This window comes from Staurois parvus, unplaced genomic scaffold, assembly GCF_062004578.1.
Source record: "Staurois parvus isolate SC_StPar_1 unplaced genomic scaffold, SC_StPar_1.0 ptg000132l, whole genome shotgun sequence".
NCBI classification, from domain to species: domain Eukaryota; kingdom Metazoa; phylum Chordata; class Amphibia; order Anura; family Ranidae; genus Staurois; species Staurois parvus.
The window spans coordinates 5497501-5516883 of record NW_028317928.1 but is presented as its reverse complement, the minus strand read 5'-3'; the positions used below and the strand labels follow the sequence as shown (position 1 = coordinate 5516883).

General features: G+C 48.4%; 2 protein-coding genes across 3 annotated transcripts in view; both read left to right on the top strand.

Annotated features, from left to right (window-relative positions):
* The window catches only part of LOC149466215 (uncharacterized), a 475763-nt gene that overhangs the window by 255688 nt on the left and 200692 nt on the right, over positions 1 to 19383 (top strand). The gene's annotated exons all lie outside the window — the stretch shown is intronic.
* Positions 13336 to 19383, top strand: part of LOC149466220 (uncharacterized) — a 23554-nt gene continuing 17506 nt past the window's right edge. Inside the window, exons 1-3 of one of the 2 annotated variants that reach the window (XM_089672668.1) lie at positions 13336 to 13401; positions 17331 to 17410; positions 18935 to 19032. In XM_089672668.1, coding sequence (XP_089528794.1) covers positions 17377 to 17410; positions 18935 to 19032 — 132 coding nt within the window. In that variant the 5' untranslated portion in view covers positions 13336 to 13401; positions 17331 to 17376. Of the gene's footprint in view, positions 13402 to 17044; positions 17411 to 18934; positions 19033 to 19383 lie in introns of both variants that reach the window. The other variant, XM_089672667.1, reaches the window with a different exon arrangement.

Sequence of the window (19383 nt, the reverse complement as noted above, 5' to 3'; positions counted from 1 at the left end):
TGGTACCTTTATCATAGGCTTTTTGGAGTTTGGGCAAGGACACAGGAGCCCCATGATCCCCTATTGCCCGGGGGCCCCATGAGTTGTCAGTCCGCCCCTGTTTACGACAGAGACAAAAACAAAACCTTGTTTGTTAAATTCTGAAAGTGTTAGAAAACCCATAAAATAGGAAATATTGTGTGGTAGCACTCATCTACATCAGGGTTTCTCAACCAGGGTTCCATGAAACCCTAGGGTTCCTCAAGAGGTTGCTAGGGGTTCCTTGAGCAATTTTCGAGTGGATTTAACAGAGATTGCTTGTGCCGTCACAGCAAGGCGCAAGGGATCATGGGACATGGAGTCCCTATGTCAGGAGGTCAAATGGTAATTCAGTGCGTGCTCCTCAGCTCAGGGAAGTACAGGGAGAGGCCAGTTTCAAAAAGGTTTAAAAAAAAAGTGCAGCCAGAAAAGTATCTAAATGAAAACATCAACTTTGCGATGAGGGTTTGAGTTGGAACAGCTAACAACGTCTGTGTCTTCTGTCCTGGTGACAAACCCTCCCATTTCTTGTTCTATAGTAAGAGAAGAGGAAATGAAGAATATCTCCCTAGTTGAGAGGGTGAGGGTGTCACGTAATTTAAAATGCACACAGGAACCCACTTCCTTCCCTTCGCCATTGCCTCTCAACCCAGCTGTAGGCCCTTCCCTCTCCATTACACCAGCACCATCTCATACTGACAGATCACATTCACTAGTACTCCCATGACCCCTCCTCTCTCTCAAAAGTACTCCCATGACCCCACCTTTCTCTCATGAGTATTTTTATGACCATTCCTTCCTCTTAATAGTACTCCCGTGTTCCCTTCCTTCCCCCACCTTACTCTGACCATTACTCCTTTGGCCTTTCACCAATACTCCTATCACCAGTGATCCTATGACCCTTCCTTCCCCATGTTGCCCTCACCAGAAATCCTATGACCCTTCCTTCCCCATGTTCCCCTCACCAGTAAACCTATGACCCTTCCTTCCCCATGTTCCCCTCACCAGTGATCCTATGACCCTTCCTCCGCATGTTCCTCTCAACAGTAATCCTATGACACTTCCTTCCCCATGTTCCCCTCACCAGTAATCCTATGACCTTCCCCATGTTCCTCTCACTAGTACTGCTATGACCCTTCCTTCCCCATGTTCCTCTCAACAGTAATCCTATGACCCTTCCTTCCCCATGTTCCTCTCACCAGTACTCCTATGACCCTTCCTTCCCCATGTTCCCCTCTCCAGTACTCCTATGACCCTTCCTTCCCCATGTTCCTCTCAACAGTAATCCTATAACACTTCCTTCCCCATGTTCCCTTCACCATTAATCCTATGACCCTTCCTTCCCCATGTTCCTCTCATCAGTACTGCTATGACCCTTCCTTCCCCATGTTACTCTCACCAGTACTCCTATGACCCTTCCTTCCCCATGTTCCTCTCACCAGTAATCCTATGACCCTTCCTTCCCCATGTTCCTCTCACCAGTACTGATATGACCCTTCCTTTCCCATGTTCCTCCCACCAGTAATCCTATGACCCTTCCTTCCCCATGTTGCCCTCACCAGAAATCCTATGACCCTTCCTCCCCATGTTCCCCTCACCAGTAAACCTATGACCCTTCCTTCCCCATGTTCCTCTCACCAGTGATCCTATGACCCTTCCTTCCCCATGTTCCCCTCACCAGTAATCCTATGACCCTTCCTTCCCCATGTTCCTCTCAACAGTAATCCTATGACACTTCCTTCCCCATGTTCCCTTCACCAGTAATCCTATGACCCTTCCTTCCCCATGTTCTTCTCAACAGTACTCCTATGACCCTTCCTTCCACATGTTCCCCTCCCCATGACTCCTATGACCCTTCCTTCCCCATGTTCCTCTCACCAGTACTGATATGACCCTTCCTTTCCTATGTTCCTCCCACCAGTAATCCTATGACCCTTCCTTCCCCATGTTCCCCTCGCCAGTACTCCTATGACCCTTCCTTCCCCTCACCAGTACTCCTATGGCCCTTCCTTCCCCATGTTCTTCTCACCAGTACTCCTATGACCCTTCCTTCCCCATGTTCCCCTCGCCAGTTCTCCTATGACCCTTCCTTCCCCTCACCAGTACTCCTATGACATTTCCTTCCCCATGTTCCCCTCCCCAGTACTCCTATGGCCCTTCCTTCCCCATGTTCTTCTCACCAGTATTCCTATGACCCTTCCTTCCCCATGTTCCCCTCGCCAGTTCTCCTATGACCCTTCCTTCCCTTCACCAGTACTCCTATGACCCTTCCTTCCCCATGTTCCCCTCCCCAGTACTCATACCCTTCCTTCCCTATGTTCCTCTCACCAGTACTCATATGCTCTTTCTTCCCCATGTTCCTCTCACCAGTACTGATATGACCCTTCCTTTCCCATGTTCCTCTCACCAGTAATCCTATGACCCTTCCTTCCCTATGTTCCTCTCACCAGTACTCATATGCTCTTCCTTCCCCATGTTCCTCTCACCAGTACTGATATGACCCTTCCTTTCCCATGTTCCTCTCACCAGTAATCCTATGACCCTTCCTTCCCCATGTTCCCCTCACTAGTACTCCTATGACCCTTCCTTCCCCTCACCAGTACTCCTATGACCCTCCCTTTCCCATGTTCCCCTCCCCAGTACTCCTATGACCCTTCCTTCCCTATGTTCCTCTCAACAGTAATCCTATGACACTTCCTTCCCCATGTTCCCTTCACCAGTAATCCTATGACCCTTCCTTCCCCATGTTCCTCTCACCAGTACTGCTATGACCCTTCCTTCCCCATGTTCCTCTCACCAGTACTGCTATGACCCTTCCTTCCCCATGTTCCTCTCACCAGTACTGCTATGACCCTTCCTTCCCCATGTTCCTCTCACCAGTACTGCTATGACAATTCCTTCCCCATGTTCCTCTCACCAGTAATCCTATGACCCTTCCTTCCCCATGTTCCTCTCACCAGTACTCCTATGACCCTTCCTTCCCCATGTTCCCCTCCCCATTACTCCTATGACCCTGCCTTCCCCATGTTCCTCTCACCAGTACTCATGTGACCCTTCCTTCCCCATGTTCCTCTCACCAGTACTGATATGACCCTTCCTTTCCCATGTTCCTCTCACCAGTAATCCTATGACCCTTCCTTCCCCATGTTCCCCTTGCCAGTACTCCTATGACCCTTCCTTCCCCTCACCAGTACTCCTATGGCCCTTCCTTCCCCATGTTCTTCTCACCAGTACTCCTATGACCCGTCCTTCCCCATGTTCCCCTCACCAGTACTCCTATGACCCTTCCTTCCCCTCACCAGTACTCCTATGACCCTTCCTTCCCCATGTTCCTCTCACCAGTACTCCTATGACCCTTCCTTCCCCTCACCAGTACTCCTATGACCCTTCCTTCCCCATGTTCCCCTCCCCAGTACTCTTATGACCCTTCCTTCCCCATGTTCCTCTCACCAGTACTCATATGACCATTCCTTCCCCATGTTCCTCTCACCAGTACTGATATGACCCTTCCTTTCCCATGTTCCTCTCACCAGTAATCCTATGACCCTTCCTTCCCCATGTTCCCCTCACTAGTACTCCTATGACCCTTCTTTCCCCTCACCAGTACTCCTATGACCCTTCCTTCCCCATGTTCTTCTCACCAGTACTCCTATGACCATTCCTTTCCCATGTTCCCCTCACTAGTACTCCTATGACCCTTCCTTCCCCTCACCAGTACTCCTATGACCCTTCCTTCCCCATGTTCCTCTCACCAGTACTGAAATGACCCTTCCTTTCCCATACCCCCATAATCTTTCCTCACTCTCCTTCCAGTACACTTATGACCCCCTCCCCCCCCCTACTACTCTTATGACCCTTCCTTCCCCATGTTCCTCTCACCAGTACTCCTTTGACCCTTCCTTCTCCATGTTCCCCTCACCAGTACTCCTATGACCCTTCCTTTCTCTCGCTAGTACTCCTTTGATAGTGCCACTGGCTGTCAGCCACTGTGCAGTGCTTGCCTACACGCCCCCTACCCATGTCCTTTGCTAGAAGGAGATGGAGGAGGAGAAACAAACACTCTACGGGGCAAACCTGCAATCCTGACCAGTGGCAGTAAGAAGAACTGGAAGAGAGAGAGAGCACAACCTACCCCTCCTCCCAGCTCTCTCCTCCTCTCCAGATCTGGCTTGTCTGACAGGAGTAGTGAAACTGCCGTCACTACTCCTGTCAGCATTTAGGTAGCAACTCTCCATGCCGTGCCCCCCCCCCCCCCATGATACCACTGCGCCCAGGGCAGCTGTCCCTCCTGCCCACCCCTTGTCCCGATCCTGATTTCCAGTACTCCTATGACCCTTCCCATAGTTGCCAGCAATTGAAAAATGTTTTTAGGGACACTTTTTTCTGTGTGTTGGGAAAGCCTCTGTAGGTGGGGCATTGCTTTAATTGGGGGTGGGGAATTAATTTGTTTTGGGCGTAGTTGTAGCAGGGGCAAAAAAGTGGGAGTGTTTTAAAATATGCCAAATATTGGGTGTGGCTTTAAGGGGGTGTGGTTAAATAGAGCTTGAGATGACTTACATATGGTGTGGTAATGTTAAATAGGAAATGTACAGTGCAGAAAGAGGGAGGATGGAGATGACTGTGTGTGTGTGGGATGGCAGTGACTGGATGGAGGTGTGTGTAAGATGGAAATGACTGTGTGTGTGCAGGATGGATATGATAGGATGGTGGTGGGTGTGTGTGGATAGAGTTGACAGGATGGAGATGGCTGTGTGTGTGCAGGATGAAGATGACTGTGTGTGTGGACGATGGAGATGAAAGGATGGAGGAGACTGTGTGTCTGGAGGATGGAGGTGTGTGTGTGTGTGCAAGATGGAGATGACTGGATGGAGGTGTGTTCAGAATGGAGATGACTGGATGGAGGTGTGTATAGGATGGAGATGACTGGATGGAGGTGTGTATAGGATGGAGATGACAGGATGGAGGTGTGTGTGTTCAGGATGGAGATGACTGGATGGAGGTGTGTGTTCAGGATGGAGATGACTGGATGGAGGTGTGTGTGTTCAGGATGGAGATGACTGGATGGAGGTGTGTATAGGATGGAGATGACTGGATGGAGGTGTGTGTGCTCAGAATGGAGATGACTGGATGGAGGTGTGTGTACTCAGAATGGAGATGACTGGAGGGAGGTGTGTGTGTTCAGGATGGAGATGACTGGAGGGAGGTGTGTGTGTTCAGGATGGAGATGACTGGATGGAGGTGTGTATAGGATGGAGATGACTGGATGGAGGTGTGTGTGTGTTCAGGATGGAGATGACTGGAGGGAGGTGTGTGTGTTCAGGATGGAGATGACTGGATGGAGGTGTGTGTGTGTTCAGGATGGAGATGACTGAATAGAGGTGTGTATAGGATGGAGATGACTGGATGGAGGTAAGTGTGTGTTCAGGATGAAGATGACTGGATGGAGGTGTGTTCAGGATGGAGATGACTGGATGGAGTTGTGTGTTCAGGATGGAGATGAATGGATGGAGGTGTGTATAGGATGGAGATGACTGGATGGAGGTGTGTATAGGATGGAGATGACTGGATGGAGGTGTGTATAGGGTGGAGATGACTGGATGGAGGTGTGTATAGGATGGAGATGACTGGATGGTGGTGTGTGTGTTCAGAATGGAGATGACTGGATGAAGGTGTGTGTGTTCAGGATGGAGATGACTGGATGAAGGTGTGTTTGTTCAGGATGGAGATGACTGGATGGAGGTGTGTGTGTTCAGAATGGAGATGACTGGATGGAGGTGTGTGTGTTCAGGATGGAGATGACTGAATAGAGGTGTGTATAGGATGGAGATGACTGGATGGAGGTGTGTGTGTGTGTTCAGGATGGAGATGACTGGATGGAGTTGTGTGTTCAGAATGGAGATGACTGGATGTAGTTGTGTGTTCAGGATAGAGATGACTGGATGGAGGTGTGTATAGGATGGAGATGACTGGATGGAGGTGTGTATAGGATGGAGATGACTGGATGGAGCTGTGTATAGGATGGAGATGACAGGATGGAGGTGTGTGTGTTCAGGATGGAGATGACAGGATGGAGGTGTGTGTGTTCAGAATGGAGATGACTGGATGGAGGTGTGTATAGGATGGAGATGACTGGATGGAGGTGTGTATAGGATGGAGATGACAGGATGGAGGTGTGTATAGGATGGAGATGACAGGATGGAGGTGTGTGTGTTCAGGATGGAGATGACAGGATGGAGGTGTGTGTGTTCAGAATGAAGGTGTGTATAGGATGGAGATGACTGACAGCCATCCCCACCAGATAGAGACCCCCGAATGGGTGCAGCTTTCTCCCCCCCTCCAGAGAAGGAGATGCAAAGAGAGCAAAAACTGCAGCACTGAACATACCTCCAGCCGGGTCCAGTGCATCCTCACGTTTTGCCGGAGTCCAGGAGATCAAAGATCAGGGCGGGCCAGCAGCGGATAGGGGTTCCTAATCCTGCGAGAGCCTAGAGTAGGGGGGCGTGTCATACTGGGGTCTATTTTTCCGGGGGGGGGTGTCATATTGGGGACTATTTCTCCATTTGGGGAGGGGGTGTGTCAGACTTGGGACTATTTCTCCATTTGCGGAGGGGGGGGGCATGTCAGACTGGGGACTATTTCTCCATTTGGTGGGGGGGGGGTGTCAGACTGGGGACTATTTCTCCATTTGCGGAGGGGGGGGCATGTCAGACTGGGGACTATTTCTCCATTTGGGGGGGGCGTGTCAGACTGGGGACTATTTCTCCATTTGGGTGGGGGCGTGTCAGACTGGGGACTATTTCTCCATTTGGGGAGGGGAGTGTCAGACTGGGGACTATTTCTCCAATTTGGGGGGGGGGGCATGTCAGACTGGGGACTATTTCTCCATTTGGGGGGGGGGGGTGTCAGACTGGGGACTATTTCTCCATTTGGGGAGGGGGGTGTCAGACTGGGGACTATTTCTCCATTTTGGGGGAGGGGGTGTCAGACTGGGGACTACAGTGAGGAACAGAAGTATTTGAACTACCTGCGATTTTGCAAGTTCTCCCACTTAGAAATCATGGAGGGGTCTGAAATTCACATTGTAGGTGCATTCCCACTCTGAGAGACAGAATTTAAAAAAAAATTCAGCAAATCACATTGTATGATTTTTAAAGAATTTATTTGTCTTGCACTGCTGAACATAAGTATTTGAACACCTGAGAAACAGCAAGAATTCTGGCTCTCAAAGACCTGTTACTGTGCCTTTAAAAAGTCCACCTCTACTCCACTCATTAATCTAACTTAGTAGCACCTGTCTGAGCTCTTTAAAGACACCTGTCCACCCCACAGTCAGTCAGACGCCAACTACTACCATGGGTAAGACCAAAGAGCTGTCAAAAGACACCAGAGACAAAATTGTGGACCTCCACAAGGCTGGAAAGGACTACGGGGCAATTGCCAAGCAGCTTGGTGAAAATAGATCAACTGTTGGAGCAATTGTTAGAAAATGGAAGAGGCTAAAGACAACTGTCAGTCTCCCTCGGACTGGGGCTCCATGCAAGATCTCACCTCGTGGGGTATCACTGATGATAAGAAAGGTGAGGAATCAGCCCAGAACTACAAGGGAGGAGCTGGTCAATGACATGAAGAGAGCTGGGACCACAGTTTCAAAGGTCACTGTCGGTAGAACACTACGCCGTCATGGTTTCAAATCATGCATTGCACGGAAGGTTCCCCTGCTCAAGTCATCACATGTCCAGGCCCGTCTGAAGTTTGCCAATGACCATCTGGATGATCCAGAGGAGGCATGGGAGAAAGTCATGTGGTCAGATGAGACCAAAGTAGAACTTTTTGGTCTAAACTTCACTCGTTGTGTTTGGAGGAAAAAGAAGGATGAGTTGCATCCCAAGAACACCATCCCTACTGTGAAGCATGGGGGTGGTAACATCATGCTTTGGGGGTGCTTTTCTGCGAAGGGGACAGGACGACTGCACTGTATTAAGGAGAGGATGAATGGGGCCATTTATTCTGAGATTTTGAGCAACAACCTCCTTCCCTCAGTCAGAGCATTGAAGATGGGTCGTGGCTGGGTCTTCCAACATGACAACGACCCGAAGCACACAGCCAGGATAACCAAGGAGTGGCTCCGTAAGAAGCATATCAAGGTTCTGGAGTGGCCTAGCCAGTCTCCAGACCTAAATCCAATAGAACATCTTTGGACGGCGCTGAAACTCCGTGTTGCTCAGCGACAGCCCCCAAACCTGACAGATCTAGAGGAGATCTGTGTGGAGGAGTGGGCCAAAATCCCTGTTGCAGTGTGTGCAAACATGGTCAAGAACTACAGGAAACGTTTGACCTCTGTAATTGCAAACAAAGGCTTCTGTACCAAATATTAACACTGATTTTCTCAGGTGTTCAAATACGTATGTTCAGCAGTGCAAGATAAATAAATTCTTTAAAAATACAATGTGATTTCCTGAATTTTATTTTTTAATTCTGTCTCTCAGAGTGGGAATGCACCTACAATGTGAATTTCAGACCCCTCCATGATTTCTAAGTGGGAGAACTTGCAAAATCGCAGGATGTTCAAATACTTCTGTTCCTCACTGTATTTCTCCATTTGGGGTGGGGGGTGTCTGACTGGGGACTAATTCTCCATTTGGGGGGGGGGGCATGTCAGACTGGGGACTATTTCTTCATTTGGGGACTATTTCTCCAACTACTACCATGGGTAAGACCAAAGAGCTGTCAAAAGACACCAGAGACAAAATTGTGGACCTCCACAAGGCTGGAAAGGACTACGGGGCAATTGCCAAGCAGCTTGGTGAAAATAGATCAACTGTTGGAGCAATTGTTAGAAAATGGAAGAGGCTAAAGACAACTGTCAGTCTCCCTTGGACTGGGGCTCCATGCAAGATCTCACCTCGTGGGGTATCACTGATGATAAGAAAGGTGAGGAATCAGCCCAGAACTACAAGGGAGGAGCTGGTCAATGACATGAAGAGAGCTGGGACCACAGTTTCAAAGGTCACTGTCGGTAGAACACTACGCCGTCATGGTTTCAAATCATGCATTGCACGGAAGGTTCCCCTGCTCAAGTCATCACATGTCCAGGCCCGTCTGAAGTTTGCCAATGACCATCTGGATGATCCAGAGGAGGCATGGGAGAAAGTCATGTGGTCAGATGAGACCAAAGTAGAACTTTTTGGTCTAAACTTCACTCGTTGTGTTTGGAGGAAAAAGAAGGATGAGTTGCATCCCAAGAACACCATCCCTACTGTGAAGCATGGGGGTGGTAACATCATGCTTTGGGGGTGCTTTTCTGCGAAGGGGACAGGACGACTGCACTGTATTAAGGAGAGGATGAATGGGGCCATTTATTCTGAGATTTTGAGCAACAACCTCCTTCCCTCAGTCAGAGCATTGAAGATGGGTCGTGGCTGGGTCTTCCAACATGACAACGACCCGAAGCACACAGCCAGGATAACCAAGGAGTGGCTCCGTAAGAAGCATATCAAGGTTCTGGAGTGGCCTAGCCAGTCTCCAGACCTAAATCCAATAGAACATCTTTGGACGGCGCTGAAACTCCGTGTTGCTCAGCGACAGCCCCCAAACCTGACAGATCTAGAGGAGATCTGTGTGGAGGAGTGGGCCAAAATCCCTGTTGCAGTGTGTGCAAACATGGTCAAGAACTACAGGAAACGTTTGACCTCTGTAATTGCAAACAAAGGCTTCTGTACCAAATATTAACACTGATTTTCTCAGGTGTTCAAATACTTATGTTCAGCAGTGCAAGATAAATAAATTCTTTAAAAATACAATGTGATTTCCTGAATTTTATTTTTTAATTCTGTCTCTCAGAGTGGGAATGCACCTACAATGTGAATTTCAGACCCCTCCATGATTTCTAAGTGGGAGAACTTGCAAAATCGCAGGATGTTCAAATACTTCTGTTCCTCACTGTATTTCTCCATTTGGGGTGGGGGGTGTCTGACTGGGGACTAATTCTCCATTTGGGGGGGGGGCATGTCAGACTGGGGACTATTTCTTCATTTGGGGAGGGGGGGGGTGTCGTACTGGGGACTATCTCTCCATTTGGGGGCGGGCGTGTCAGACTGGGGTTTATTTCTCCATTTGGGAAGGGGGGTCTCAGACTAGGGACTATTTCTCCATTTTCGGGGGGGGCATGTCAGACTGGGGACTATTTCTCCATCTTGGGGGGGGGGGATGTCAGACTGGGGACTATTTCTCCATTTGGGGGGGGCATGTCAGATTGGGGACTATTTCTCCATTTGGGGGGGGGGCATGTCAGACTGGGGACTATTTCTCCATTTGGGGAGGGGGGGTGTCATACTGGGGACTATTTCTCCATTTGGGGAGGGGGGTTTGTCAAACTGGGGACTATTTCTCCATTTGGGGGGGCATGTCAGACTGGGGACTATTTCTCCATTTGGGGGGGCATGTCAAACTGGGGACTATTTCTAATTTTGGGGGGCGTGTCATACTGGGGATTATTTATCCATTGGGGGGGCATGTGAGACTGGGAACTATTTCTCCATTTGCGGAGGGGCGTATCAGACTGGGGACTATTTCTTATTTGGGGGGCATGTCAGACTGGGGACTGTTTCTCCATTTTGGGGGGGCATGTCATACTGGGAACTATTTCTCCATTTTGGAAGGGCGTGTCATACTGGGGATTATTTCTCCATTTTGGAAGGGCGTGTCATACTGGGGACTATTTTTCCATTTTGGGGGGCGTGTCATACTGGGGACTATTTCTCCATTTTGGGGGGGCGTGTCATACAGGGGACTATTTCTCCATTTTTGGGGGGGCATTACTGGGGACTATTTCTCCATTTTGGGGGGGGGATGTCAGACTGGGGACTATTTCTCCATCTTGGGGGGGGGGGGATGTCAGACTGGGGACTATTTCTCCATTTGGGGGGGGGGGGCATGTCAGACTGGGGACTATTTCTCCATTTGGGGATGGGGGGTGTCATACTGGGGACTATTTCTCCATCTTGGGGGGGGGGGATGTCAGACTGGGGACTATTTCTCCATTTGGGGGGGGGGCATGTCAGACTGGGGACTATTTCTCCATTTGGGGATGGGGGGTGTCATACTGGGGACTATTTCTCCATTTGGGGGGGCATGTCAGACTGGGGACTATTTCTCCATTTGGGGGGGCGTGTCAAACTGGGGACTATTTCTAATTTTGGGGGGCGTGTCATACTGGGGATTATTTCTCCATTGGGGGGGGCATGTGAGACTGGGAACTATTTCTCCATTTGCGGAGGGGGGTATCAGACTGGGGACTATTTCTTATTTGGGGGGCATGTCAGACTGGGGACTGTTTCTCCATTTTGGGGGGGCATGTCATACTGGGGACTATTTCTCCATTTTGGAAGGGCGTGTCATACTGGGGACTATTTCTCCATTTTGGAAGGGTGTGTCATACTGGGGAATATTTCTCCATTTTGGGGGGCGTGTCATACTGGGGACTATTTCTCCATTTTGGGGGGCGTGTCATACAGGGGACTATTTCTCCATTTTTGGGGGGGGCATTACTGGGGACTATTTCTCCATTTTGGGGGGGGATGTCAGACTGGGGACTATTTCTCCATCTTGGGGGGGGGGGTGTCAGACTGGGGACTATTTCTCCATTTGGGGGGGGGGCATGTCAGACTGGGGACTATTTCTCCATTTGGGGAGGAGGGGGTGTCATACTGGGGACTATTTCTCCATTTGGGGATGGGGGGTGTCATACTGGGGACTATTTTTCCATTTTTGGGGGGGCATTACTGGGGACTATTTCTCCATTTTGGGGGGGGGGGGTGTCAGACTGGGGACTATTTCTCCATCTTGGGGGGGGGGATGTCAGACTGGGGACTATTTCTCCATTTGGGGGGGGGCATGTCAGACTGGGGACTATTTCTCCATTTGGGGAGGAGGGGGTGTCATACTGGGGACTATTTCTCCATTTGGGGTGGGGGGGTGTCATACTGGGGACTATTTCTCCATTTGGGGGGACATGTCAGACTGGGGACTATTTCTCCATTTGGGGGGGCGTGTCAAACTGGGGACTATTTCTAATTTTGGGGGGCGTGTCATACTGGGGAATATTTCTCCATTGGGGGGGCATGTGAGACTGGGAACTATTTCTCCAATTGCGGAGGGGGGTATCAGACTGGGGACTATTTCTTATTTGGGGGGCATGTCAGACTGGGGACTGTTTCTCCATTTTGGGGGGGCATGTCATACTGGGGACTATTTCTCCATTTTGGGAGGGCGTGTCATACTGGGGACTATTTCTCCATTTTGGAAGGGCGTGTCATACTGGGGACTATTTCTCCATTTTGGGAGGGCGTGTCATACTGGGGACTATTTCTCCATTTTGGGGGAGCGTGTCATACAGGGGACTATTTCTCCATTTTTGGGGGGCATTACTGGGGACTATTTCTCCATTTTGGGGGGGGGAGGTGTCAGACTGGGTACTATTTCTCCATCTGCATTCACACTGTCCTCTTTGCTCCCTGCTGTTCCGGGCCTTGATCATGTTCCCACCTCTCCGCAGAATGTAGGGGACCACAACCAGGCACCGATAGCCTCACCTTCCACCCGACTCCTCTGTCAGCCTGAATCTCCCATATTTATGGGCCAGCCCAGCATTGTTCCAGGGCCTCCAAACCTAGGATTGGCCGATATCCTGTGAACATGCAGATGAGGCCTCCACCCCTTCCTGCGTACTGACTTCTGGCAGGTTCTATGGTCCTCTAGAGTCAGGAGGAGTCGATAGAGCCACAACCTGTAGAGTCATGCAGCTGACCTGCAATGACCCCACCTCAGTCACATGACCCACACAACCACCAGTCATACACAATGATTATAATACACTACACTATTCTAGGAGCACACTAGAGGGTGCAACATGAGTATCATCATGACCCTTTCCCGCCTTAAATTATGTATTTAATCACCATAGTAAAAATTGTCATAGAATCACACATCCTCCTATGCATTGTTGTTATTCTATACACATCATTACGCCCCTCCCCTTTCCACCGCGCTGCGCCTGCGCTTGGCTGCAGTCTAAGTACCATAGCAACGGCCCTGAGCGGTTCCTACACCTGTGGGACAGCGGCGGCCATTTTGTTGGAGTGCAAAGACCAAGCATGCTCAACTCCCTGTCCTGAAGTACTTCAAAGTTTTAGTCTAGCACCGCACTGAAGTCATTCGTACCGAGGCGGTGTGAACTTCCAGGCCAATGAAAGGAAAATACTATAGACATATTTCTATAGTCGCCGAAGCGGCCATTTTGTTGTAGCCTTGATCTGAGGACAGGGAGGAGCTCTGGCAGTGTGGGAATTCTCCTGGAGGGGTGAATGTGTGCACGGTGGTAAGCAGGTAATTATGTCTTCTATAAAAAAAAAAAAAAAGGGTGTTCCAGGAGTTCTGAAGGGGGAGAAGGAGTCATGTGACCAGAGTCAGAGAGGAGCATGCTGGGTAATGGTGGGGATTGGACCTCTCTGGTGCAGTGGAGTGGTGAGGGGTTAGAATTTCTGGCAATGTTCTGTGGCCATAGCCTGATGGCAACCTCCCATTTCCTGGATGGGAGTCACAGGGGCAGGAAGTGAGGGAAAGTTTCCATTTGCTGACCATTGTGTTCTGAGGGTTCCGGTCCTAACGGAACGTCCTTTGCCAATACAGAAAACTGACGGTGCAGCTTGACTATAGTTGAATAATGCCCTTGCCATTGGTGTGGCCCATCTACGTACCTCCCAAAGCCTGACCGAAAAACTCCCAGGGACGGCATCATCCCATCATGCCTTGTTGCTAGGACGTTGCTAAGACACTCCCAGCTGATTAAAACCTCTTGCGTGCTCTGTCCCCTTCTCTGAGCTCAGCGATGCTGCAACATAGGAGATAGTGGACCACACGTGTGCGGGGGTTTAAGAACTGGCTCCTCTGATGTTGGGGGTGAGTAATAACAGCTAGGAGTGTCTTAGCAACGTCCTAGCAACAAAGCAGGATGGAATGATGCCATCTCTGGGAGTTTTTTCGGCCAGGCTTCTGGTGGTACCTAGAGATCCTACCCCTATAACAAGGACATTATTCAACTTTAGTCAAAACTACACAGTTTGTTTTTATACATTTTTTTAAACCACATCCCATTGACTTCAATGCAGAATTGCGTCCTATTGACTTCAATGCAAAATTGCGTCCTATTAACTTCAATGCAAAATTCTCCCTACTGACTTCGAAGCAAAATCATGTCCCATTCACTTCAATGTAAAATCACGTTCCATTGATGTCAAAGCAAAACCGCCACCTACTGACTTCAATGCAAAAACACTCCCTATAGACTATAATGCAAAACCATGTCCTATTGACTTCAATGCCGAAATGCCCCCTGTGACTCAAATGAGAAATTCTGTCCCATTGACTTCAATGCAAAATCTCGTCCCATTATCTTCAGTGCAAAATCGTGGCCCATTGACTTCAATGCAAAATTGCGTTCCATTGATTTCAATGTGAAATCTCGTTCTATTGAATTCAATGCGAAATCGCATCCCATTGACTTCAATGAGAAATCGCGTCCCATTGACTTCAATATGAAATCGCGTTTCATTGACTTCAATGCGAAATCGCGTCCCATTGACCTCAATGCGTAATTGCATCCCATTGACTTCAATGCGAAATCGTGTTCCATTGACTTCAATGCAAAAACTCCTCTATTTATTTTTCTTCAATTTTATACGCAGTATCTCCCAGAAGTGGGTCCCCCCTCACATTTTTGTAAATATTTGATTCTCTCTTTTCATGTGACAACACTGAAGGAATGACACTTTGCTACAATGTGATGTATTCAGTGTACAGCTTGTATAACATGTAAATTTGCTGTCCCCTCAAAATAACTCAACACACCGCCATTAATGTCTAATCTGCTGGCAACAAAAGTGAGTCCACCCCTGACAAGTGACAAGGTCCAAATTGGGCCCAATTAGCCTTTTTCCCTCCCCGGGGTCATGTGACTCGTTGGTGTTACATGGTCTCAGGTGTGAATGGGGAGCAGGTGGGTTACATTTGGTGTTATCGCTCTCACTCTCTCATACTGGTCACTGGAAGTTCAACATGGCACCTCATGGCAAAGAACTCTCTGAGGATCTGAAAAAAGAATTGTTGCTCTACATAAAGATGGCCTAGGCTATAAGAAGATTGCCAAGACCCTGAAACTGAGCTGCAGCACAGTGGCCAAGACCACACAGCGGTTTAACAGGACAGGTTCCACTCAGAACAGGGCTCACCATGGTCGACCAAAGAAGTTGAGTGCACATGCTCAGCGTCATATGCAGAGGTTGTCTTTGGGAAATAGACATATGAGTGCTGCCAGCATTGCTGCAGAGGTTGAAGGGGTAGTGGGTCAGCCTGTCAGTGCTCAGACCATACACCACACACTGCATCACATTGGTCTGCATGGATGTTGTCCCTGAAGGAAGCCTCTTCTAAAGATGATGACCAAGAAAGCCCGCAAGACAAGCAGACTAAGGACATGGATTACTGGAACCATGTCCTGTGGTCTGATGACACCAAGATCAACTGATTGGGTTCAGATGGTGTCAAGCGTGTGTGGTGGCAACCAGGTGAGGAGTACAAAGACAAGTGTGTCTTGCCTACAGTCAAGCATGGTGGTGGGAGTATCATGGTCTGGGGCTGCATGAGTGCTGCCGGCACTGGGGAGCTAAAGTTCATTGAGGGGACCATGAATGCCAATGTGTACTGTGACATACTGAAGCAGAGCATGATCCCCTCCCTTCAGAGACTGGGCCACAGGGCAGTATTCCAACATGATAACGACCCCAAACACACCTCCAAGACCACCACTGCCTTGCTAAAGAAGCTGAGGGTAAAGGTGTTGGACTGGCCAAGCATGTCTCCAGACCTATACCCTATTGAGCATCTGTGGGGCATCCTCAGACGGAAGGTGGAGGAGCGCAAGGTCTCTAACATCCACCAGCTCTGTGACGTCATCATGGAGGAATGGAAGACGGAAGGTGGAGGAGCACAAGGTCTCTAACATCCACCAGCTCCGTGATGACGTCATGGAGGAGTGGAAGACGGAAGGTGAAGGAGCGCATTGTCTCTAACATCCACCAGCTCTGTGATGACATCATGGAGGAGTGGAAGACGAAAAGTGGAGGAGCGCAAGGTCTCTAACATCCACCAGCTCCGTGACGTCATCATGGAGGAGTGGAAGAGGACTCCAGTGGCAACCTGTGAAGCTCTGGTGACCTCCATGCCCAAGAGAGTTAAGGCAGTGCTGGAAAATAATGGTGGCCACACAAAATATTGACACTTTGTGCACAATCTGGACCTTGTCACTTAGGGGTGGACTCACTTTTGTTGCCAGTGGTTTAGACATTAATGGCTGTGTGTTGAGTTATTTTGAGGGGACAGCAAATTTACATGTTATACAAGCTGTACACTGACTACGTCACATTGTAGCAAAGTGTCATTTCTTCAGTGTTGTCACATGAAAAGAGAGAATCAAATATTTACAAAAATGTGAGGGTGTATGCACTTCTGGGAGATACTGTATAAAATTAAAAAACCTAAATGGAGGAGTTTATGCATGGAAGTCAATGGGACGTGATTTTGCATTGAAGTCGATGGGACGCGATTTCGCATTGAAGTCAGTAAGGGCGTTTTTGCATTGAAAAGATAGAAGAAAATAATTACACAAATGTGAGGGCGGACTCACTTCTGGGATATACTGTATATTTCATTTTATTTTCTGTTCAATTTTTGTGTGTTACTTTCAGTAAAAGGTATTTCCCGTTACTGAATTGTATTTTTAAATTCATATTCTTTTAGATTCATGCTATTAATTAAAAAGTCGAATATATATATATATATATATATATATATAAACAACATTTTTTATTATTATTATTTTTTATTTTATTATTTTTTTTTTTAAACTGTCCATCTGGGTTTTGGGTTTCAGTCCAGAATTTTTAATTTTGGTGCATTATTATTTTGTATATAGGATAGCGGGACATCCTCCAGCCAGGAGATGAGGTGGCTTCTATCCGACTTGTTGCAGCTTCAGCTTTAACCTGTCTTATGGCTGAGGGAACACAACGCTGGTACAATACATGGATTGTCTATCACAAGGACCATGGGGCCAAACTGAGCTTCTTCTTGTGGTTGCCTCGTCTGATGGGGAACAATAATTGGGTTACCTGTTCATTTTACTCATCATTTTATTTATCTTGTCACATCCCAACCTATTCTGCAACTCAGGATATAGTTGTGAAATTTTATCTCTACAGAGTAGATGAGGATATAGAAGGACACAAGGATCTGTAGAAGGATGTCATGATGGAGAACAGGCCGCCCCTCACATCACCGGGTAAGAGGAGACTTTCATTTCTTGTATTGAGGATCCACCTAGATACACACATCCTCTGATATAAGGACATACAGTATCTCTCCCAGAAGTAAGTCCCCCCCTCACATTTGTGTAAATGTTTGATTCTCTCTTTTCATGTGACAACATTGAAGAAATGACACGTTGCTACAATGTGATGTAGTCAGTGTACAGCTTATATAACATGTAAATTTGGTGTCCCCTCAAAATCACTCAACACACCGCCATTAATGTCTAATCTGCTGGCAACAAAAGTGAGTCCACCCCTAAGTGACAAGGTCCAAATTGGATCCAAAGTGTCAATATTTTGTGTGGCTGCCATTTTTTTCCAGCACTGGCTTAATCCTCTCGGGCATGGAGGTCACCAGAACTTCACAGGTTGCCACTGGAGTCCTCTTCTACTCCTCCATGATGACATCATGGAGCTGGTGGATGTTAGAGACCTTGCGCTCCTCCACTTTCTGTTTGAGGATGCCCCACAGATGCTCAATAGGGTTTAGGTCTGCAGACATGCTTGACCAGTCCATCACCTTTACCCTCAGCTTCTTTAGCAAGGCATTGGTGGTCTTTGAGGTGTGTTTTGGGTCGTTATCATGTTGGAATACTGCCCTGTGGCCCAGTCTCCCAAGGGAGGGGATCATGCCCTGCTTCAGTATGTCACAGTATATGTTGTCATTCATGGTTCCCTGCACGAACTGTAGCTCCCTAGTGCTGGCAGCACTCATGCAGCCCCAGACCATGACACTCCCACCACCATGCTAGACTGTAGGCAAAACACACTTGTCTTTGTACTCCTCACCTGGTTGCCGCCACACACGCTTGACACCATCTGAACCCAATCAGTTGATCTTGGTGTCATCAGACCACAGGATGTGGTTCCAGTAATCCATGTCCTTAGTTTGCTTGTCTTCACCAAACTGTTTGCAAGCTTTCTTGGTCATCATCTTTAGAAGAGGCTTCCTTCTGGGACGACAGCCATGCAGACCAATTTGATGCAGTGTGCGGTGTATGGTCTGAGCACTGACAGGCTGACCCCCCACCCCTTCAGCCTCTGCAGCAATGCTGGCATCACTCATATGTCTATTTCCCAAAGACAACCTCTGGATATGACGCTGACCACGTGCACTCAACTTCTATGGTGGACCATGGCAAGGCCTGTTCTGAGTGGAACCTGTCCTGTTAAACCGCTGTATGGTCTTGGCCACCGTGCTGCAGCTCAGTTTCAGGGTCTTGGCAATATTCTTATAGACTAGGCCATCTTTATGTAGAGCAAGAATTCTTTTTTTCAGATCCTCAGAGAGTTCTTTGCCATGAGGTGCCATGTTGATCTTCCAGTGACCAGTATGAGAAAGTGAGAGCGATAACACCAAATGTAGCCCACCCGCTCCCCATTCACACCTGAGACCTTGTAACACTAACAAGTCACATGACCCCGGGGAGGGAAAATGGCTAACTGGGAGAAACTGTAGAAACAATATATTCAGTCAGTGTGCGTGTTTCCTACAGATGGATCCAGTAATGAAAACCCACCAGAGAGATGTCCCCGTCCTCTGTATTCCCGGGACTCCACACAGGAACATCAGGAGATCCCTCAAGAGGATGAGGTAGGATTCTTAGGTTCCACAAACATGCAAAAATCTTGTCTCTTTGACTCATGTCTTGGATATGGGTTTTGAGTATTCCTGATCAGTTCTGGGTATCCCAGTGTCCCCTATGGTTCCACACAGGAACATCAGGAGATCCCTCAGAAGGATCAGGTAGATGGGGACAAGTGTTTTATTGAATTGGTTATATAATTTATATAATTAAATATAAATTTCACCCCATTTACCTGTTGGCAGGATCATCCTCAATTCACACACACACCTGCTCAACGAATTCAGCTTTGTCCTGCCATGATCTACTCAGGTGCCACATCCCAGATCCCATGTCGCCATCTTCTTTTTTCACATCAC